Source organism: Adiantum capillus-veneris, chromosome 29 (genome assembly GCF_014529385.1).
Source record: "Adiantum capillus-veneris isolate H3 chromosome 29, ASM1452938v2, whole genome shotgun sequence".
Taxonomy (NCBI): Eukaryota; Viridiplantae; Streptophyta; class Polypodiopsida; order Polypodiales; family Pteridaceae; genus Adiantum; species Adiantum capillus-veneris.
In genome coordinates this window covers 119094624-119118211 of record NC_140959.1, presented here as the reverse complement: position 1 = coordinate 119118211, position 23588 = coordinate 119094624, and the positions used below count along the sequence as shown (strand labels likewise).

General features: G+C 40.2%; 1 protein-coding gene across 1 annotated transcript; it reads left to right on the top strand.

Annotated features, from left to right (window-relative positions):
* The first annotated feature begins 13435 nt into the window (after positions 1-13435).
* LOC147419843 (uncharacterized) lies at positions 13436-21920 on the top strand. The gene is made up of 5 exons (XM_086505850.1): positions 13436-13590; positions 15035-15216; positions 21024-21163; positions 21402-21506; positions 21590-21920. The coding sequence occupies exons 1-5, from the start codon at positions 13436-13438 to the stop codon at positions 21683-21685; spliced, it is 678 nt and encodes a 225-aa protein (XP_086361976.1). The 3' UTR covers positions 21686-21920.
* Positions 21921-23588: the final 1668 nt, after the last annotated feature.

Genomic DNA, 23588 nt, shown 5'->3' with positions numbered 1-23588 from the left:
TCTCAACTAAATTTGAAGTCTATGTACAAAGAATATTGCCAAATGTAAGACTTTGTTTGCAATCCAAGATAGCTTTTGAAAATCACAATATCTCCATTTGTTTTCTACATCTAAATCTATCAGTGCCATCCCATAAAGATACACCATTTGCAATGAGGATTTTGGTGCTATTGCACCAAACTATGACTTTCCATATTGATCCAACATGGTAATGAGAATTCTCATTTGCAATGAGAATTTGGTGCTATTGCACATATTTAAATATGACTTTCCATATTGATCCAATGTTTCTAACCACTAGAGATTTGGCTACATACATCATCTAGTCTCTTTGAGACATGTGGAGTATCATATTGTTGTATGTCATGTTGTAAAGTTCTTGTGTGTGCATCCATATCACTCAAGACAATAGCCTCACCATATTGTCCTTGAAATGAACAATGTATTCCTTTAGATTGATAAAATGTTGATCTCTATCCAAGCAAGCATAGAAAGTAGAGTAACATTGAGGAATGCAAAAACTCGCCACAAAAGTGGGTGTGTTGGTTGGTGTGATTATTTTTGGCCATATGTAGCATAACTGCTTGTTATCTTTGACACTAGATACACAATCTTCTAGTTCATTCTTGTTCATGCATGCCATAGTTCTTTGTCCTCTTTTTTGCCTTGCATTTTTAGTCCATATCAAAGAATGTATACATTTTTACAATTCAAGAATCCGGTGGGTATCATGCTCCCATGTTCAACAAGAAGTATGGTATTTGCTTAGCTTTGTCAATTCCCACAATCCATGGATATCCATTACAATTCCAAAAGCACACTTACAATTGTGATTTAGTCTCTTAGGTCATATATCCCTACTTTTGCTGAATAGCCTTCTTGCTTCCTCCTTGGGTGTCTTTCCTTCATGAGGTATCTCCGTAAGCTTTTTGCTTCTCTACTCATATGCTTTTTACAAATAGCATTTTGTTGCATAAGGGTGCAATCTTTGTATGCAAAACATCTCATCCCCTTGAGGTAGATCCAATTATTATCAAGGATAGTCTTGTGTATTGTTTCAGCAACCATAGTGCATACAATAGGCCATTCTCCTGAGCGAGAAGCTCCTTGTTTGCCGACTCTATGTGTACGTAAATTGAGATTTTGAACATGCCAAAATGGGTTTTGAAAAACTCTTCAATGGAAATTGCAAGAGATGGAGGTGTTTCCAACTTCTCTTTGGCAATCCTACAGATAACAATGCTCTTGGACCATTTTTCTTGTTCTTGCAATTCTTGTGAATCCACATTCTTTGCTTGCACAACAACTTGTATGAGAGATGAGTCCAAGATCACATTACCTTTACATACATCATCCCATGCATTAAATACATTACCTTGACGTACTCTTCATTGTTCCCAGCATGTGGTGCTCATGTGATGCATCAATTAGGTGGCCATGGTGATGCCTACACGTGGCTCTTGCCCAATGGTATGTGGCCCTTGCCTCACCATGTTGGGAGAGGGGGAGATCGGATGCTTGGACGATTCAACAATTCCTCACAAACATCAACATCAACTTGTCACCTTCTCTCCCAAATCCAAGTAGACACACACACACATAAAGAAAATAGATTTGACAAAGACAAAGTGCAAGAGATTGTAAGAGATGTAGACATGATTAGAGAGTACACAATATGATTTGGCATAGTCTAAGAGAAGAGAGCAGAGAATCTTGCAAGTTAATGGCCTAAAATTATAGCTCCAAACTCCACGGGCACCCCTTCTTGTGGAATCTGATATTTAATTTATTATTTGAGTTTTTGGGTGCCGAAGTTGGAGGCCCCTCTTTTACATCTAGTCCACTTTAGTACTTGTGTGGAGCACATCCCGCATGTCCCATAAGGGTGAGTTCTCACTAGAGCTATGCTATAGTGGCTTATTGAATAAAAAGTCTAAAATATTGTGCAAAGATAAAATGGCCGAGAGGGTTATTATTTGCCAAAGCCTCCTTTTCAACTCCCAGAATTCCAATCTACAAATCATCATCAACTCACTATTAGTAAAATCAGTATACATCACATAATTAACCATTGCGCCAGCTATCCCAATTGCAGTTAACCGCGTACAACAAGAGGATGCCCAGTCTCGTAACATCCCTCCCACCAGGGATAGCAATTGTCCTCAGTTGCTCAATAAAGAATCAACTAGACCGTGAGTATTGGAAGTTGGAGAAGGTCTGGGAATTTGCCAAAAAACTTCTCAGGAATCCATTTGGCATCCTCTCTAGGGTGGCCTTTGAAAGTCAAAAAAGCAGTTATAAACCATGCCAATGCGAGTGCTGCTCTCGTGTTCAACTATTTGTGTAGGGATGAGGTGTTCTTCTTGGTCCACAAGTGAAGGTAGATTCTCACAACTGTGATGTGTAGGTAGGGGTCCCCTGAAAGGTCTTAAAAGATGAATGTGGAATGCATTGTGAATGTGCCAATGTGAAGGTAAGTCTAAACTAGATGAAACATCATTGATCACAACAAAAATTTTGAATGGACGATAAAAACGAGGAGCAAGTTTAACAAAAACATTAGTAGTAACACTTTTGATCTTTCGTTTTTCAATGTGAAGCATAACATAATCACCTTCCTTAAACTAGTGGCCTTGCGGTGCTTGTTAGCGTGCTTAGTGTAAAGATCGTGTGAATGTTTAATGACAGAATGTACACTTGCATAAACATCATAAAAATTAGCAATAAAATCATCAACGGCAGGCACAACATTAGAAAAACTCGAAGCAGGAGTAGGAAGAGAGTGACCATACACAATTTCAAATGGAGATTTACACGTGGCAGTGTGAGTAGTATTGTTATATGCAAACTGTAGAATATGCAGGTAATCATCCCATTTCTCAGGTTGAGAAGAAACATAAACTTTTAGCAAGTCAATGATAGTGCGATTAGTGACTTTGGTTTGATCATTAGACTCGGGATGGAATGCAGAAGTAAAATCAAGTGTAGTTCTAAGATTTTCAAAAATAGTAGTCCAAAAAGCACTACAAAAACTGGAATCTCGATTTGATATTATGACTTTAGGCAAACCATGATGTAGAAAGATAGCTTTAAGAAATCTAAGTGTAGCTTGATGTGTTGTGAGTGTTTTCTTACAAGGAATGAAGTATGCTTATTTAGAAAAATGGTCAATAACATTTCAAATCATATCATGCTTGTGAATAGTGGTGAAAAACCAGTAATAAAATCCATTGAAAAGTGTTCCCAAGGTTTTTCAAGAATGAAAAGAGGGTGTAAAAGTCCCAATTTCTTACTTGTTGCTTTTTCTATATTTTGGCAAATCAAACAAGTTGAAACATACTATTTAACATCACTTTTCATAGCACGCCAATAGAAATCAGGACATAAGTTTTGAAAAGTAGCAGCAAATCCTATATGTTCAGCATAAGGTGGTTTGTACAATTCTTCAATGATCAATGTACAAAAGATTTAGTTACACACAATTTTTGTTTGAAATAAAGAAAGTTTTTTAAATAATGTATTTCAAAAATGTGTGCACAGAATTGTCAAACATATGCAACCATGTGGTTTTGAAATCATCATCTTGTGCATAAATGTTAGGCATAGAATCAAATGAAGTACCCGTAATGATTGATAGATTATTAAGAGAGGGTCTTCGACTCAAAGCATCAGCTACAACATTTTCGTTACCAAGTTGGTCTTGAACGTTGGGTTGAAAACTTTGAATGAAGGCAGCCAGCACACTTAATATGTCTATCATATATTAAGGGTTGAGACAGTAAGTACTTGATACTTTGTTGATCACTTTTGATTATTAAATCAACACCCATTAAGTAATGTTTCCATATTTTAAAAGCATGTACCACAACAGCCAATTCTTTATCATAGGTACTGAACTTTGATTCAAAAGGTTTGAATTTACGACTTTCAAAAGCAAGTGGATGGTTATCTTGCATAAGAACTGCACCAATACCTTTTCCACTAGCACCAGTGACCACGACAAAGAATAGTCTATCAAAATCAAGCAATTATAGTACACGTGTATTTATCAAAGCATTCTTGAGAACATTAAAGAAACTTTCTTGCAAGTGAAACAATGCATAAGGAGAATTTTTCCTTAACAGGAGAGTGAGGTAATGAGATTTATAAGCAAAGTTACATACAAACTTCCTATAATAACTACATAAACCAATAAAATAACGAAATATTCATGCAAATTTTTGGATCTAGGTCATGACTAAATGGCTTCAATTTTCTTGGGGTCTACATGTATTCCCTTGCCCGATACAATGTGTCCCAAATATTCAATCTCATATTGGAAAAATGAACTTCTTTCACGATTCAGATACAAGTGGTTGTGTGTAAGTAGATCAAATACATGTGTTTAGTGCTCTTTATGCTCTTGTTTAGATTTAACGAATACAAGAATATCATCAAAGAATACAATCATAAAATCTTGATGGTCAATGAAAATTCTATTCATCATACGTGTGAATTTGGTTGGTACATTTGTTAGACCAAATGGCATGACAAGAATTTCATAATGTCCCGTTTGTGTTCTGAAAGCAGTTTTATAGACATCTTGGTGAAACATTTTGACTTGATGATACTCCAATTTGAGGTCAATTTTGTTGAAAATGTTTGCCCCTTTTAGTTTGTCTAAAAGATCATCCACTCTAGGAATAGAGAACCTATTCTTGATGGTGATCTTGTTTAAAGCCCTATAGTTGATACACATACGAAAGGTTCCATTTTTATTCTTAACAAGAAGTACTGGAGCTTCGTATGGTGAACTACTAGGTCTTATAAGTCCTTGATCAAGAAAGTCAGTGATTTGAGTTTGTATCTCCCTGTTTGCAGTCAGATTAACACGGTAAGGTGCTCTACAAGGAGGTTCACTACCCGGTATAATATCTATTTTGTGGTGTTTTAAGCGTGAAGGTGGAATTTACCCAGTATCATTGTGATCGCTTCTTTAGTTTTTATTCAAAGTCTTCTTCTTCGCTCCTTCCTTGCTTGTAACTTCACAAATCCAAGGAAATTTAGCCGTTGCTTGAAATTAAGTGCTACGCATACTCTTCTTTGGTAGCCGATAAGCATAATTATTAAATAGATTGCTGATTAAGTGTCGATTAATTCTCCAATTAAGCCTTGATGTGGAAATTTGATATTGCCGATGTGAGAATTCCTCTTTGAATTTGAAAAGTGATTGCTGATTTCCTCAAACATGAGGCTTTGATACCACAGTTGGAAGAGGGTGAGACCGGATGCTCGGACAATTCAACAAGTCCTGACAAACATCACCATCAACTTGTCACTCCCAAATCCAAGTACACACACACATAAAGAAAATAGATTTGACAAAGACAGAGTGTAAGAGATGTAGACATGATTAGAGAGTACACAACATGATTTAGCATAGTCTAAGAGAGGAGAAAAGAGAATCTTGCAAGTGAATGGCCTAAAATCATAGCCCCAAACTCCACTGGCACCCCTTCTTGTGGAGTTTGGTATTTAATTTATTATTTGAGTTTTTGAGTGCCAAAATTGGAGGCCCCTCTTTTACATCTACTCACTTTAGTACTTGAGTGGAGCACATCACTTGTTGCATGTCCCATAAGGGTGAGTTCTCACTAGAGCTATTTACAAGCAGCCATAGTGGATTATTGAGTAAAAAGTCTAAAATACTATGCAAAGGTAAAATGGCTGAGACGGTTATTATTTGCCAACGCCTCCTTTTCAACTCCTAGAATTCTAATCCCAACAAATCATCATCAACTCACTGTTAGTAAAGTCAAATAGACAGCACATAATTAACCATTACACCAGCTCTCCCAATTGCAGGTAACCACATACAGCAGGAGGGTGCCCAGTCTCGTAACAGACCGTGTTTCATGGCTACTATCTGGAAGGGATAAGCACCTCGCCTTGTGGGCCCTCTGATGTGTTGATAAGAAAAACATATCATGTGGTGAGTGTGGAGCTAATAATTAACTCTTAATTCTCAAGAATTGTGGAAATGAGTGTTTCAATAGAGAGTCCACATCATAGTTGGGAGAGGAATGTATGTAGGGAGAGATCATGGTTGAAAATGTGGGGAACGTAAGCTCTAATGTGATCAAAAGTTTTGCACTCAAGTAGGGTGTGATGCATAGACTCGCAAACCTTAGGGGGCATAAAGTGCACATTTGATGATACTCCTAGCCAGTGCCCAATGCCTTAGCTGACATCATGTTGAATGAGATCTCAGCGGGCTAGAGGCAACATTCTGGATCACACTCAAGGGGATAGGCTCAAGCATGCAAGGGTGGGTGAGGTTCCCTTGTTTGGAGAAGCAGATGTTTTTTTGAAAAATAACCACTTAATAGAAGAGTGCAAGCCCCTTTGGACAACAATATAGGGTGTGTGTACTTCCCTTTGCAGACACATGGGGACAACATTGGGTGCACACCATACGGATGAGCTAACAGACAACATGCTCTCTTGACAACAAGTGCCCCATAGAAAACAGACATAGACAGATTTATAGGGACCGGTGGTCTTAACATTGACAAATCATGTCATGGCAGTGTCTAGAACCTTGACATTTTTCACTAGACAAAAATCAACAATCTGTGAATGACAACCATGTGTGATGTACCTACAATAACTGCAAAGTCATTCATCATCTTTTGACTTATTTTGAGAGTTGTAACGAGAAAGCTAGATAAAAAGAAGCCAAAGCCAATTTGTTTTTATCGCTTTGAATGCATCTTAACCTTTTCATGTGGTTCTTGCATGCAAAAGTAAACTTTGTTTTCTTCTATTTGACAAGAAACTTTAGACAAAATCTCCATCCTGAATAGAAGCATCAAGAAGGGCCTACGCAAGTACTATCAGGGATGATCTCAAAAATTGCAATTATCTACTCATTGAGTGTTGAAATTAGGGTTACAAAGAAACGCACACAGCTTGGAGAAGACAAAGGAAGCTCAAGACACACAATAGAGAGTGTGTTACTTAGTGCGCAATGGAAAGATAGATAGCCCTAGGGTGATGGGCGTATATACAATGCACGGGGGGGAAAACCTCCTAAAAAGGGAAAAAATGCCCCGACGGACCTAGTGTGTTCACACACATCACTAACACATGTATATGGTAATAAATCCCACCTGGAGTGATGCGGTGAATGAGAGCTGGCACAAGAGTAAAGGGAAGTGCCATGCCCTGAGGACATGACCAGCCTACAAAGGGGAGTAAGCCCAAAACTTTGCACAAAGATTCGAGCTTCTCACGAGACAATGCCTTTGTGAAAAGATCTACAAGGTTGTCCTGTGTTGGCACATAAGCCAAGTTGATCTCTCCTGATCAGAGCCTCTCCCTTACATAGTAGTAATGCACCTCAATGTGCTTTGTGCGAGCATGAAAAATTGGGTTCCTCGCAACTGCCAATGCGCTCTGACTGTTAGTGTAGATAGTAGCTGGCAATGTCCTGTCCAACACCCAAATCAGCCATAAGGCGTCTGAGCCATACACACTCGACCGTAGCTGTGAAGACTGCCCTGTACTCAGCCTCACAACTCGAAGTGGCTACAGTAGATTTCTTCTTGCTCAACCTGATATACATAAACTGCCAAGCATGAAACAAAAACCACTTGTGAACACTTGTGTGTCAAAACAACCAGCCCAATCTGAGTCCGAAAAAGTATGTAAGTCTGGCGGCAATGATCCCCCCTTGGGATAAAACAAGCCAAGATGTAAAGTGCCACTAAGGTAGCAAAAAATCCTCTTGACAGCCTGCCAATGCTTAGACCCTGGGCTATGCATAAATCTGCTGACTTGTGAGACTGCAAACTGAATATCCGGCCACGTGTTGCATACATAAATGAGGCATCAAACAGCAGTTTGGTAAAGAGTGACATCTGCAGGATCACTAGTATCATGAAGACTCAATTTCAAACCTGTTTCCATGGGAGTGGCAATAGGTTTGCAATCCTCAAGTCCAAACTTACATAGCAATGTCTCTATGTAACTTTTCTGACACAAGGCAATACCACCATCACATTGCTTAAACTGTATACCCAAGTAATGATGCAACATCCCCAAATCTTTCATCTTGAAAGTAGCATTCAAATCAGCCTTAAATTCAGCAATATGTCTCTCATTTGGTCCAGTGATCAGCAAATCATCGACATAAAGAACCACAATGAGAAGTACATCACCCTCACACTTTACATACAATGTGCTTTCCGTTGGACTGTTACGAAAGCCTTGTTTGTCCAAATGAGTGTCAGCTTTCTCATACCAAGCACGAGGAGATTGCTTCAACCCATACAAAGCCTTGTTACATTTGCACACTTTGTCCTCTTGTCCTTTCTTGACAAAACCGCGAGGCTGCATTACATAAACTTCCTCAAATATGTCACCATTCAAGAAAGCAGTAACAGTGTCTGACTAATGTACATCCAAACCAAAATGAGCTGCCAATGTACATAGAAAACGCACAGTAGTCATACGACAAGCGGGAGCAAAAGTCTCTTCATAATCTATGCCTTTTTGTTGTGCATAACCGTTTGCAACAAGTCGAGCCTTATGGTGATCGATCTCACCATCCGGCTTGTGTTTCAACTTGTACACCCACTTCGTACCAATGGCCTTTTTTCCAGGAGAAAAATCACATAAAGTCCATGTATCATTTTCTATAAGTGCATCATATTCTGATTGCATGGTAGCCATCCAATTTTTTGAATTTTGTGCTTCATCAAAAGACAGAGGTACCTCAACATCATGTAAGCTAGACACAGCCAAAGCATAACAATCTGATGCATAAGATGCATGGCTAGAGCCTGAACAAGTACGACTAGACAAAGGTGCATCCAATTTACTGTATGCACCAGCCATTTTGGCATACCTCTAGCCTTCTCGTTTTCAGCCCTTTCCTCATCAAGTACATCATGTGCTTTTCTGCATCAGTAATAGGCTGATCTGTTTTCTAAAACCCCCATAGGCTGTACATTTGCCTCATTGGAATTTACATTCGTATTTCCACCACTAAAAAGAGGCAACAAAGTGTCATAAATATCCTGTGAGCTTACATTACTGTCTCTAGTACATGACAACAAGGGTTGAACAGAATCTTCTACAAACACTACATCCCGTGAAACCAGAATACGCTTTGTTTGCAGATGATACAACCTGTAATCTTTGATTTCAGCACTATAACCAACAAAAATACATTTAATAGCCTTATCATCCAATTTTTTGCGCTGTGTTTGTGGCACCAAAGCATATGCCAAACAGCTAAAAACATGCATGTGCTCAACTTTCTATCATGCCATGCTTCATATGGAGTAATAGACCGCAAAGCTTTTGTAGGACACTTGTTTAGTACATAACTGGCACACATGATGGCCTCAAGCCAAAAAGAATGTGGCAAAGCTTGACTTTTGACCATACATCGTGCCATTTTCGTAAGTGACCTATTTTTCCTCTCAGCCACACCATTTTGCTGAGGTGTATAAGGCACTATACATTGGTGTTTTATCCCACAACTAGCCAGAAATGCATTAAATTCATGAAACATATACTCCCCCACTCAATCGGAACAGAGGGTGCCCATAGTACATTTTGAGACATTTTCAGTCATAGCCAGAAATTGTTTGAAGCACATAAAAACTTCACACTTCGCTTTAACCGGAAATACCCATGCATGCCTGAAGTAATCATCAATTAAAGGCACAAAGTAAAGGTAATTGCCCAAGGACGGAGTTTGCATGGGCCCACAAATATCACTATGCACAAGCTGCAACATGCATGTGGCCCTACTTGAACCATCCTTTGGAAACTTCGAACACTACATCTTACTCAAAATACATCCTTCAGAAACATGTTTGACAGGTGCTTCAAGAGGCGGCAAAGAAGCAACCATATCAAATTTCTCCAAACGCAGCAAACTAGCAAAATTCAGATGACCAAAACGTGCATGCCAAAGTTTTGCATCTGAAATAGCCCTTGAATCAGCAACTGCATTTGCAAAATTTTGTCCACACTTGTCATACAAAGTGAGCTTATACAGGCCACGACACAAAAGCCCAGATGCAACGATTTCATCACCAAAATTGAGATCATGAACTGTACATCTGTCATCCACAAATTTGACTACAAGTACAAATCTAGCGAGGGCAGATACAGACAAAAGATTCTCTTGATCCCAGGTACATAAAGTGCATCAACAAGTGTGGAAGAACTACCATTTGCAGCAGTAAGCACAATCTTTCCAACTTTCTGAACCGGATAAGAGGCATTGTTGGCACAAGTGACTGAATTCCCATGAGGGACAGACTCAAGAGAGGTGAACAATTCACGATGTGAGGTAATGTGCTTTGTAGCACCACTATCGATATACCACACATGTGAATTTGCAGCAATTGACATGCATGCATCATGGATAGCAGAATTGTAAGTGCACTCTACACTAAAAGCCCATTCTGCATCAACATCAACATCACAGTCAACAATGGCAGCATTTGTAGTGGAACCAGCATTTGCATTGGAACCACCCTCTTTCTTCTTAGCCTCTTTGGCCTTCAACTTAGGACACTGCTTGATCAAGTGATCATTAGCTTTACAATAATGGCAACACATCTTCTTTTTGCCCTTATCACCAGAATTTTCAGACAAATTGCTACCAGCAGCAGAAGCATTAGGAACATAAGTTTGCCACTCGCAGTAGAACCATAAGAAGTGGTTGCATTGCTGTTACCACCCTTCTTTGAGAAGCAATAAAAGCCTGTTAAACTGCACGCTGCCTAGTCCTATTTTTTCCACAAAGTGACTTGCAACAGCAATGTACATAATGCATTAAACTTGACAACTTCAGGATTTCCTTGGGTCATAAGTCTCCAAGTACTAGCAAAAGTCTGGTAAGAATCTGGTAAGGCATCAAGAACAGTCTACACAAGGGAACTGTCTGAAATGACTTCACCTGCAGAAATAAGTTTCTCATTGATATCCTTGATACCAGCAAGGAAAGTTATCATCTTCCTCATGCATAATCTTCGATTCCAGCTCTTTACGCAGCAAAGCAATTTTAGCCTCATTGCGGCTTGCACAAAGACCTGCTAGAATATCCCAAGCCTGTTTTGCAGATTTTGCTGAACGAATCTGAGGAACAATGGTGCGCTTCACAGACAACGCAATCGGTACATGATCCTGCGCATCCTTTATATGCCAACGAGCTTGTTCTGTCGTAGGCAAAACAACTCTAATAGCAGCAAGACCTGCAACATCCTCAACATCGCCTACATCCTCAGAACCAGGACGTACATAAATGCCCTGCATAATATTCCAGACACCCTTTGACACAAGAACATGTTGCATCATATAAGCCCACATAGGGTAATTTGTCCCCATCCAACCTATCCTCAACAGCAAACATCTTGAACACATATGTGTTGTTGTCAGCCATGGTAAATGCTGCACCTGATGTGAAAACTGCACGAAAAGAGGAGAAACAAAGCGGGGACAACACGTGCTATATAGCACAAACCGTAGAAGACTGTAAGGCACCTGTTATGCAGAAAACGGCATTGACAAAAATTTTGCACAAAATGACAAAATTGCTTGTGCAGACCTGCCTGTAGTGGAAACGAAGGTCGAAATGAGCCCGAATCAGAAATCTTGAAATATTTGTCGACCTACGAAAGCTCGCCAAACCTCACTGAAATCGGAGAAAGTGAGTAGGCGTGTGCTAGAGCAGCTGGCGACTAAGCCCGGGGAGGACGCAACCTACTCTGATACCAATTTTTGGAATTAGGATTACAGAGAAACAAGGAAGCTCAAAGCACACAATAGAGAGTGTGTTACTTAGTGTGCAATGGAAAGATAGATAGCCCTAGAGTGATGGGTGTATATACAATGCACGGGGGAAAAAACCTCCTAAAGAGGGAAAAAATGCCTCGGCAGTCCTAGTGTGTTCACACACATCACTACCACATGTATATGGTAACATTGAGATTGTCCATATCATCCTCAGTGTGTATAACCTTGGACTCTAGCTCCTTAATGCAAGTAAGCAACTTTTATCTGGATCAAGGAGCTACAGTGGAGAATGGAACTTTAGAACATGTGCTTACAACTCTATCTTATTTCCCATCAATAGAAGCATCCAACTCCATGACAAGCTTTGCTCGTAATGTTGTAAGATCTTTTATGTTGATATTTTTGCAAAGACAAATTCAAAATTTCGAAGTAGAATTAAAAAAAGTCTAAGCAAAATCCAAACTTTTGTTGTATATATGTCCATTATAGAAACCGTGTCGGAAAAAAAAAACACTTTGAATAAATAAACTGTCGTATCTTGATGGAGGCTAAACATAAGGGAAAAAGCTAAAATTTAATTAAAACAGTGAACTAAAAAAAGCTTCATGGAAAAAAATGTTGAAACAATGAACGAATCTTCTGCGCCATGTCGAATGGAACATGTGCACATTGTAGAAGCAAGAATAGAGTTCAATGAAGTGTCGAATGTGAGTTCATAGGCATGGGTGACACTATTGATGCGAAGATCGATGAGCTCTAAGAACACTGACACTATGCTCTTCTCCTCCCTAGCAAGCAAACTACTCGTGTGTAGCTAGTCGAGCCAAGTTAACTGGCTATGGAGTTTAGAACTCGAAGCCTTGCTCTGATACCACGTTGGATAAACACAAACGGTGGAAGGAGATGATGAACCACGAGCAAAGGGTGAGAGAGAGAATTGACCCAACGTCGCGGCGTGCTCTTCAAAAAACAAATATTCTCTAATTAAAAAATAAAAAGGAGCTACAATCTTTATTTAAAGCCCTTGAGGCTCATGCAATTGTGACCACACCCTTTCCAACCATTCAATTTTATGGTGCATGTTATGCATGACTTAGGCGGAGGTTTTATTGCTAAGAGGGTTCCCCGATACACCCTTTAACAGGTGCTCCAATTCGAGGGCTCCTGTCCCTGAATAACATCACTTTGCACTGAAATCATCCGATCGTTAGCTCTCACTACTCGTAAGACTACTGCCTACAACCCGTATAAAGGATCTTTTATAATTGTCGGGGGTGGTTGAAGCACCCCCCAATGAAATGGTTGCATGAAGGAGCCGGATGCGGAGCCATCAAAGAGAAGGCCTTGTAGCAACTATGGGGTGTTGCAAGTTTGTTTCCAAGGCCCCCAAAAGGCACCTTTAGAGGGCCCATGGGGGAGCCCTCTAACAACACCTAGGTTACTAGCTTGACATGACGATAACTAAGATTGCCCCTGAGCGTTGACCTAGGGCTAGGGAAAAGGTAGGTTCACTTTATCCAAAACTTGCACAAGTCAAAATATGGCTGACTCAAATTTGCAAGGAGGAGGATTTGGCCAACTCAAATTTCAAATTAGTTGAAAAGCTCAATTTTATATAGAACTTTCCTTCTCAAATATGGTTTTGACGTTCTCGATAAGAGCAGTATTGCAGGGATTGGTCAGTCAGGGATCATTCTCGACCTTCATAGTCGGGAGGAGGGAGGCTGCACCGACAGTGAGCCACTGCACATATATTATGGGTGCTGAGCTGGCAGCATTCCCTGCTGCTAAGTTGTCGCACGCTGCTTGGAGGACTTTTGCATTTTCTTCCGATTGTTGGCATGGTTGACATCCGTCAGCTGGCAGCAACCATTTTGCATCAGAAGATGAAGCAGATGGATGGCCCAAGGGGCTTGCCCTCGACTCTCGACTGTGAAGGGATCCAAAGCCACCTCCATAAAATCAGTTTCTGAACCTTGCAACCCTCGACCATAAGTTTTTTTGTTTTCGGAGTCGGGCGGGGCAAGCCCGGCCACTCCCCTTATCCACCATAAAAAGTGAACAAGAAGAACGACCAGGACTATGCCCACCATAAGTGGCACGCCCAAAAGTGAAGGGATCAATGGTGGAGGTTTAATCCGTTGTTGATGGAGTTTCATTGAATAAAAAAATTAGGATTCCATTGCGTCGTGGATGCCTATTGAACCGCCGGCCTCCCGCTCCGCGAAGTAGCGTCTTATCCAACCCAGCTAGCATGTGTCGCTGCAGAAAACATGTGGCCGGAGATGTCAAAACTTGTTCCCCCTTGCGCGAAGATCCCACGGTTCACATCATCCGCGCCCCACCGATAAATTGCTGTCGTCATCACGTGTCGCTTATATATGAGGACGGTCGACCCAAAGTGAAAGGGATTTAGCATTGTTGAACCCCAGCGCAAGTCGCTTCTATTGTCTAGCCTATTATACTCATGTGATGTGAAGAAGGGTTGAGGAAGAAGGGGCCAAGGATGTATTTTACACCTGACAATGGCTGAGATCTGTTGATGCAATTCTCTCTTCTACCCGCTGAGGCCCCCTTCATCTCCCGCTATCTCTATCCTTCCGCCTCTTCCTCTTCGGTGGTGGGTTCTGTTTCCTCGGTATCTGCACAGAGAGAGAGAGAGCATAGTAGGGTTTCGGACGGTGTTTAATCACAAGATTCCTGGTTTAATTGGATGTTTGCAGTGCATTGTGTAGTTGTGTTTGTATGTACTTCACTTGTCTGAGTGTCTCCAAAGAAGAAGGTTAAATTATATGGCCTGCTTTTTTGCCTACTTCCAAATATTATCTGGAAGTCTACTTTCCCACCAAAAACTTTGTTGAAGGGTTTGTTATAAGAGGTTGAGAAGAATGCCATGGATTTTTCTTGCTTATCTTCTTTATATGGATTTTTCTTGCTTATCTTCTTTGAATGGCGACATGGTGGTTTTCATGAGTAGATTTATATGTGATAGCCAAAGGAAAGTCGTGTGTAAGCATAAGGAAAGCCTACCTACATGAATCTTTTCCAAAAGATTAAGGATGTTATCTCTATCTCACAGCAAAGGCAAAAGGTTGTTGTTGATAAATCAAACTGTGTTTCATGTCGATGATATGTTTTTAGTCGGGAGGATAGTCTTCAGGTAGATACTTTTTATCTTATTTATATGAAAATTTTGACATTAAGGATTTTGACTTTTGGGACGTGAATTATGTAGATGGAGCCAAAAAGATTCTCTACTTATTTTCGAAGAGTACACATATATAGAGTGTGCAAGCATTCCAGCACAGAGGGGGAAACAAGGGGAGGCGAGTACATTGATTAGCACTCCATTGCCTCCATTTGTGAAACTTCATCAAGAGGATTGTCCCAAATTCAATGTGAAAAGATTTGAGAAAGGTAAGTTTACTTTTCCATCTATTGTTGTTCCTATTTACATCATGATTGGGCTTATGCAAATCTTGTATCAGCAACAATTGGAGGCATTAGTGGATGTTTGGTGAGTTGTGGCAAGACGCTCTAGGAGGTAGGGAAGGCGATGAGATGTTTGAATGAGTATAAGAAAATTGTGTATCCTCTTAAGATGCATACATGTGCAGGTTCTATTTCAATATAAAAGGAAATATTGGTTATAGGGCCATCAAAATTGCAATTTTGCAACTATTAATATGCAAAATTGGAACCCTAAGTTGTCCATTGAAAGCTCCCATACTAAAATATGCAACCGACTACTAAACCTCGGTAGCAATAGATTAACATGAACAATCTTCGTATCAAGTACACCACCAATGAATGCAAAGATAAAGTAAACCAAAAGACAAAGCACATTGATGTGAGATAGCAATTAATTTGTGGAGGTGCATGAGAACAAGTGCATCAAGCTTGCAAGATCTAATAGATGAAAACCTTTTGGACCTTGTTTCAAAATGCTTACCTTTTTGAGTAGTTTGCATGCTACTGTGTCAAGACCATTGGGTAGATAATCAAGAATCATGCGTACCTCGAATTTATGGTCATAGCTTGATTAAAGGCACATTGGTCTTTTGGTGGGAGGTTATTGGTTTAAAGGAACTATATATGTTTCTCAGAACATCCTCTTTAATCTATACTATCCATTTTTTTTTGCTTGCCCAAAGGGCAAAGGCCATAGTGATGTGTTCCCTTTTTGTTAGTGAAAAATCTAATGTATTTATTATTTAAAAAAAAATGCAAATGTTTGATTGGTGAGTGCACTGCAACATTCAAGAAAGAGTCACCGGTGTTAGAGTTGGGTTATTGAAAAATGTGAAGGGTCCATGTGGTATGTGTGGAGAGAGCAGATAGTAGAGGAGATTTTGAAGCATGGGCTTGATTTAGATATTTCCCTGCTCCTCTCTCTCTGTCTTTCTCTCTCCTATTCTTTTGACGGGTGTAAATAACTAAGTCTTATGGTGTGTAGGAGCGAAGAGGCATGCACGAGGGTTAGCAAGATGATAGATCCTACAAGGAGAGAACCAAAACCCTCTCTCTGAGAATCGCCTTCCTTTTCTATCTCTGCCCGTCTTGCTCTGGTTACAAGCGTTAATGCTTTGCTTTTTGTGTGAGTGTCTGTGTCTCTCTGTGTCTTACTCCCTCCCTATGGAAGGAAGTGCTCTCTCTCTCTCTCTCTCTCTCTCTCTCTCTCTCTCTCTCTCTCTCGTTGGCCGCTTGTCCGCTTCTTCTCATCGCGGTTTTGCTGGCCATGCTTTGCTTCTCCGAGATTGGCCAAATGATCACCTTGTCCATCCTCTGCAGCTAAAATGACTACTAGTACGGCCGGCCGCCTTCGGCAACTTCTCTCTCTCCCCCTCTCTCCCTCTTTATCGCGTGCAAAGGGGCTTGTTTTTGTTTTGGACTTTAGCCTTCAGGTCACAGATTGCAACACGTGTAAAGGGCTCCCCCTTCCGCCATATTATGTTAGTAGATGTTCAAAGAGAGGGCCCGCGATGGCATGCAGATAGATTCTGGCATGAGCGTAGCCAAATGTATGTATACGAATCCTCTTATCATCCCATCTCCTACTTCAAGGTCTTGATCATCTAGCTACCATCGCCATGGCTCACTGCAGTGCCCATGCAAGCCAAAGGGAAGCTGGGCGGAGAAACAGTCCAATGCGTTGAAGAGAAGCAGACACACTCTCTCTCTCTCTCTCTCTCTCTCTCTCTCTCTCTCTCTCTCTCTCCTAGCGCTCTTTCGACTCTGCTTGAGCTAGTTCACACAGTCGGCTCAACCCATCATCGGTGCACACAAGGAGAACAGGGGCAGTACTGACAGTAGTTCATTGAGGGTAGCTTTGCAAATAGAGACAATGGTCGAGGGTATCAGCCGTTCACAAAGGATTTAAATCTATGGACAAAGGGTTATCGCCCACAGGGACCAAGATAGAAAAAGCAAGATATTGCACTCCCAAGCTAACCACCAGGCCAAAACCCAGTTGTGTCACCGTCCCAACATCCCCAAGCAAGTTCGATCGTATCGAACACTTATAGGTATCCCTTCATCGAGTGATGGAGGAAAATCGAGAAATCTAAGAACGTCTCAATAAATTGGAAGCCTGCTTTGATTCAATGATTGACCTTGCAATCGACAAAGTAAGGAAGTCGAAACAAAAGTCATCCAAGCTCATACGATGGCACTCGCCAGTGTACGACTGTGTGTGACAAAGGAGCTCCGAGAACGATGGCTTCAAGAAGAGAATATCCTTAAGGTTCGCATTGGAGGGTTACCTCAAGTGTGGGACACATACAAGGAAGACTTTATTGTGCGCATCAACTTTCTCAATGAAATCTTTAAATCCATTCATGCGACCATGACAAGGTAGAACTTGTCACATGCAAGGGCAACAAAGAACACATGTCAAAAGGACATGCCATTCTCCAGTTTGGGGACAATGGGGGACGCGGTTGCAGCTTCTCCAATAATCATGCTTTCTGTGGAACCTGTGGTATTCTTGGATAGTCAAACTCTAGAGTACTCGACTTGCAATTCAAAAGAAAAGCATGGTATACGTTGAGGCAATCATTGTCCAAACATACAAGTACACCCTAAATAGAATATATTACTTTGGCATTATGCGTACTCTTAACTTACTGGCATCCTAATATAGAAGCTCAGTTTCTTTGCATGATACTGTGTGAATATCCCCCCACCCCATACAAGGTAGGGCTCTCTCATCTGCATAGCAACCAACTCTTCTTGAGGTTAACGCCCCACTCCTTGGGCTTTGTAGCCCTGCCAACGACCAACCTCTTCCTTTGGTGACCTGCACACGCATCCAACAACCTTGCATCTTCTCCTGTGCTCCTTACATCCAAATACGCGCAGTACGTCCGAAGGCATAAGAGAGCAAAGGGGTCGGTTAAAAAAGTCCAGAAGCTTATGGAGCAATGAGAGAGTCGGTGGGTGGTTTCGAGTCCTCTCGACTAGAAACGAAATTCCAACCACCACCTTCAAATTTTGCCCTTCGCTTAGGAGTCAGAAGGCATTACTTCAAGATTTCCAATTTTCAACAATTTTTCTAAAATCATCCAGGCATACTCTCATAGTACCATACTATTGGCACAACTTAAATAAAATCCCCAAACTTTTTGGGTACGCCATTGCCTTCACTGTTGCTCTCCTTATTGAAAGGCTAATGATTCAGTTTACAAAACTATCTCAATTATGTTGTACAATGCTTGATGGTGCATCTTGTCTAAACTTGAAAGTCGTTAATGAGACATGTCACGGGTTGGTTTGTGTATGTGTAGAGATCGTATGATTTGTATGATCAATAAACTTCAATCTTTTTTCTGTATCTTCGTCAGAACGTGTCTCCATTTATTGAGGTTGTTGGGGCAAACAGAAAAGTGGTTCGTGAGCGTCATGCGTCACAAATGTGTGTTGATAGAAAGGTCTCATATGAAAGGCGATGTCTTTTCATTAGACATCTAAAGAATGTTCACAAACTTTTCACCTAAACCCTCGATCCCTTCAAATGGACCCCGTATTACATATAGACGAGGTTGCGCATAGTGAAAGTGCCGTTTAAAAAAAAATGGACGGCAAATTTCGGCACATTTCACATGGACCCTTGATCCCTTCAAATGAACCCCGTGTTACATATAGATGAGGCTCTACGCAGTGGAAAAACGATAGACAGGTTTCAGGCAGGGATTGTGAATTAAAGTCCGTGCAGTGTTCTCTGCATACTGCTTTGCGCCGTCGAAAGGGTTCTTTCTCTGCATACTATCCTGCACAGGCTCATTCTTTGCATACTGACGCAGTAACTGGTTCCTGCACTAGCATACTACATTGCGCATATTGCCGAGCGCTCATTATTTATGTGAGAGAAAGAGGGCAAGCTACTGTGTGTAGCTTAGGACATTGGGAAGGTTGAAACCACACTTAATTTGTCTGCCATGGAGCTCCCAAAGTAGAAGGTTGAATGCTACAGAACCTGTTTGCCAGAGAAGAGACAAATGTTGGTTCATTTTGGGAACTAGGTCAATTTTGGGTGCTTATCTGTGAGGGCGTGTTGAAGCTAGGTGTCCTTATGGCTCCAAGAATTTATTGGAAGCATATGCACCTCTATCGCAAGTGGAGAAATAGCTTTCGAACAATTACATGGGCGTTTTTGAGAGTGAATGGAAAGCGGAGGCGAATTGGACCAACCATATCAACATGAGGGAGAGTAAGGTATGTCTCGATCGAATACTTTTTATTTTTGGGTACTCCATTGGCTTCATTGATGTTATCCTTATTGAAAGGCTAATGATTCAGTTTGCGAAAGTATCTCAATTATGTTGTACAATGCTTAATGGTGCGCCTTGTCCAAACTTGAAAGTTGTTAATGAGACATGTCACGGGTTATGCTTGTGTATGTGTAGAGGTGATATGATTTGTATGATCAATAAACTTCAATCTTTTTTCTGTATCTTGGTCAAAATGTGTCTCCATTTATTGAGGTTGTGGGGGAAAATGAAAATGTGGTCTGTGAGTGTCATGCGTCACAAATGTGTATTGATAGAAAGGTCTTATACGAAAGGCGATGTCTTCTCATTAGACATCCAAATAATGTTCACAAAATCACTAATATCCATATTCTAGAGCATAAATCAGGGTGACCTAAAACTAGTGAGAGAACGATGTTTCCTAGATCTAAACGCCAATACATGACAAGATTTGGAAATGTTGCAAATAGAGTTACAGTGGCATGAAGATAGTTTCGCAAAGATTTAGAGCAACGACCAACTAAAGAGTGAAAAAGGGTCTATAACCCAAAAGGAAAATCACAAACAAAATGAAAACACGCTTGGATCAAAGGTCAAAAGATTGCATGGGAAGCAGACATGCCAAGTAGAGTAGCAAAGGTGGAGGCAAAAATAAAGCACAGGTACAAAGCTCGCACGAATGGGCCCCAACATGCTGCCAATGCCTCTCATGAGAAAATTTCTAGTGCCAGCGAAGAAGAAAACAATGATTGTCAGGATGAGTCTTTCATTGTAAGTTCTGTGCAACTCTTTTTTTCTTCAGAAGAGTACTTTTTGATATTTATCCGATTTATAATTTATTTATTATTATAGCGTGTTTCGTCATCCACATCTAGCTTTACGCATGCCGAAAGGATTACTTTCGTGGTGAGCCACGACCACCTTGTATGTGAGAGCCACGACTTGAATATAGAGCAACTTCTGGATATGTTTGTTGCTAGTATAAAATCTTTCAAGTGTATTTAACAAAGGTAAACAATGTAAGTGTAATCATTTTAATGTAGGTGGCATAAAAGAGTTATGTTTCTCTTGCCATCAAGTCGGACTCGGGGCTAGATGCTTAAGTTATCAATGATGTTTTAGATCTTGAGGCTTCGACAAAAATTATCAATCTCTTTGTATTGTGAGAAAAAGAACAATGTTTAAGTAACGAGATTTTTATGCTCTTATAACTTATTAAACTACTATTTGATAGATGGATGGAAAATTACCACCAGATGTTCTCTTAGTGGTGTGATGGGTCGATAGCATGTGGTACCCTTTTGTCTCAGAGCGTACTATAGGAAATCATACTCTTGACAATTTCTTTGAGACTCTTGATTTAGAAAGTCATATATTTATATTCTTTCCCGTTTTGGATGAATATGATTATTTCACTGTTATGTATTACACAACATACAAGAAAATGCGAAGTCTAAACTTAACTTGTTTGTATAGATCTCACTGGATTATTATGGCATTTTACATTGCCCATGTGGAACGCACATCTCCTCTTTCTCGACGACGTTCATCGATACTGCTTCGACTCATTCTCAATTGTTACCATGGAGAGACTGTTATCGAGTGTGTTTAGGTATGTATTGCTTTTAATCCTTCAAAATGATTGAGTTGGTTGTTAACATTCAATTAAACGCATGCATTTGGTTGAAAGGTACGAAAGCATTTAAGTACACATTATACAAATCTACAAGTTAAAGAAGAGCTAGAAGATCCTCGAGAATAATGTGAAATCATTATTGTCGATAGCTTTAGTGTAGTTTTCTTTGATTGAGTACTAACATTTTCATTGATAATTTATTGATATGTTGTTTGCAGTGTCTCCAACAACCAAATGCAACTGATTGTGGATATTATGTAATGACTGCAATGAGATTGTTGATCAAGACAACGTTCAAAGACAAAAAACCTCAACTCAATCTGGTATTTCATGTTTTGAATGAAACATTTATTATCAAGTGTCTTTGAGACTTGTATCGTTTTTTGATGCATATATTTTTTGGCAGCTAAAAAAGGATTGGTTTGGACATGAAGAGGTTGATTTTACGAGAAAGAAGATCAACGAGTGGTTGCATAAGCAATTGGGTGAAGTCATAGTTTAGAGGGCCACAATTTTAGTAATGAACTATTTTAAGATTACATCAAAATTTGATCACCATTAATTGTATTGGGAGCTAGCTTTGGACGTACTTGACACGCATAGCTCCTCTTTTTTTGTTAAGTTATTTTGAGATTACATCTAAATGTGATCACCATTTTGTATCAAACGTTAGCTTTGGACTTTATTGTCACTCCGTGTCGATGTTACTATCAAGAGGCCTTTCTTGTTCCATACAATGTAAAGTTGAGTGTTTACATTCGTTACTCCTTGCTTTGGATATAATTGTCACTCTGTATGGATGTTACTATCAAGAGACCTTCTCTACCTCTACATGTTGAAGCTTTTCTTGTTGTATACAAGTGTTTACATTCGTTACTCCTTTCTTTGGATATAATACTCAACCCGTGTCGATGTTACTATCAAGAGACCTTCTCTATCTCTACTTTTTGCAGCTTCTCTTGTTGCATGCAATGTAAAGTTGAGTGTTTACATTCGTTACTCTTTGAACTCTGAATGAATGTATAACAAGTAGACTATGTATGGAAATAAAGTTCGTTTGATTGGTTATATTCTTTATGTACATAAAGTGATCTCGACTTAGTGCCCATACTCTCGTCCTTTGAGTAAAGGATTTCTTAATGGTTGATTACAATAGAGTTTGTTTCTTTGTGCTTGCGCTTTTTTTGGTTGGTTGGAAGTCTCTCGACAAAGGCTAGATCATGTACAAATCAAGCGGTTGAAAGTTTCATTAATTGGTCTTCAAATGACCTCATCTCAAATCATAGACATTTTGGCTCAAACACTTCAGCAATTCAGACCTTCAAACATATTACTATTCAGAACTCCATGAATTTGTATATGTGGAGTTAGAAAGAGTGGAATTTTTCATGGAAATAAAGTAGATCGAGCATACAAATGTATCCAACTTGTCAAAAAACTTCAAAAATAACTCACTCCACTGTGTAAAAACACTAACCTTACCACGGGTTTTGCTTACTTTGTTTGGTTTTTTTTCGAGAAAAAAAGTAATCTCGACAAGACATGTTGTTACCACCAAGCGATCACCGCCACCAAGAAACCACCTTTTATGTAGCCATGGGCCGGGATTGTCGGACCCACTAATAGTATATTATGTTATTGGCCGGGATTGTCGGACCCACTAATAGTGTATTATGTTATTGTCCGGGCTTGTCGGTTAGGTAGGAATGGTTAAGAGTGATCGCCGATGAGAGGCGCATCCTAAAATTGGAACCTATAATGTTAGGGTAAGATTGGCTAAGTGTGGGCGCCCAAATGTGAACGGACAAGCCCATATAAAAGTCAATCTAAACCTAAAATACTTCATTCTCTCATTTGTGCAATGCAAGAAGAGTGCTCTTGCTTCATTTCCTTCTCCTTCTCCGTTTCCTTTGTGTACTAGTATATGTGTGTGTGTGCTTGAGAGAGAGAGATAGAGAGAGAGAGAGAGAGAGAGAGAGAGAGAGAGATCGAGCATTGCGGCGACACGACGGTGCCGAGGTGGTTGAGCGCGGCGGCTCCTTCTTCTTCGTGGCGAGGAATCCTCCACGATAGCAAGCGTAGAGCGGCGAGTGACACACCATCGTCATCTTTGAGCTTACTAATTTAGTCTAGTTGCATGCTTGGAGCCATCTATGGATTGCACACAGTGTTAGGCAAGGCCCTTGCTTCGATACGTGCGGCAGAAGCCCACATTTTGGCGTCGTTGGCGGGGAATCACCCTGCACTAAGCTCAAGTTGCACACTGTGCTTCTTCTATGAGTGTTTGTGTTAGGAAGGAAGAGGAAGAAGACGATGCTATTTTTCCAAGTTTTGATTTCCTGCATAATCTCTATTTTCTACCAATGTCTGCTTTTACACAGTTTTTTTAAACTTGCACAGTTAGT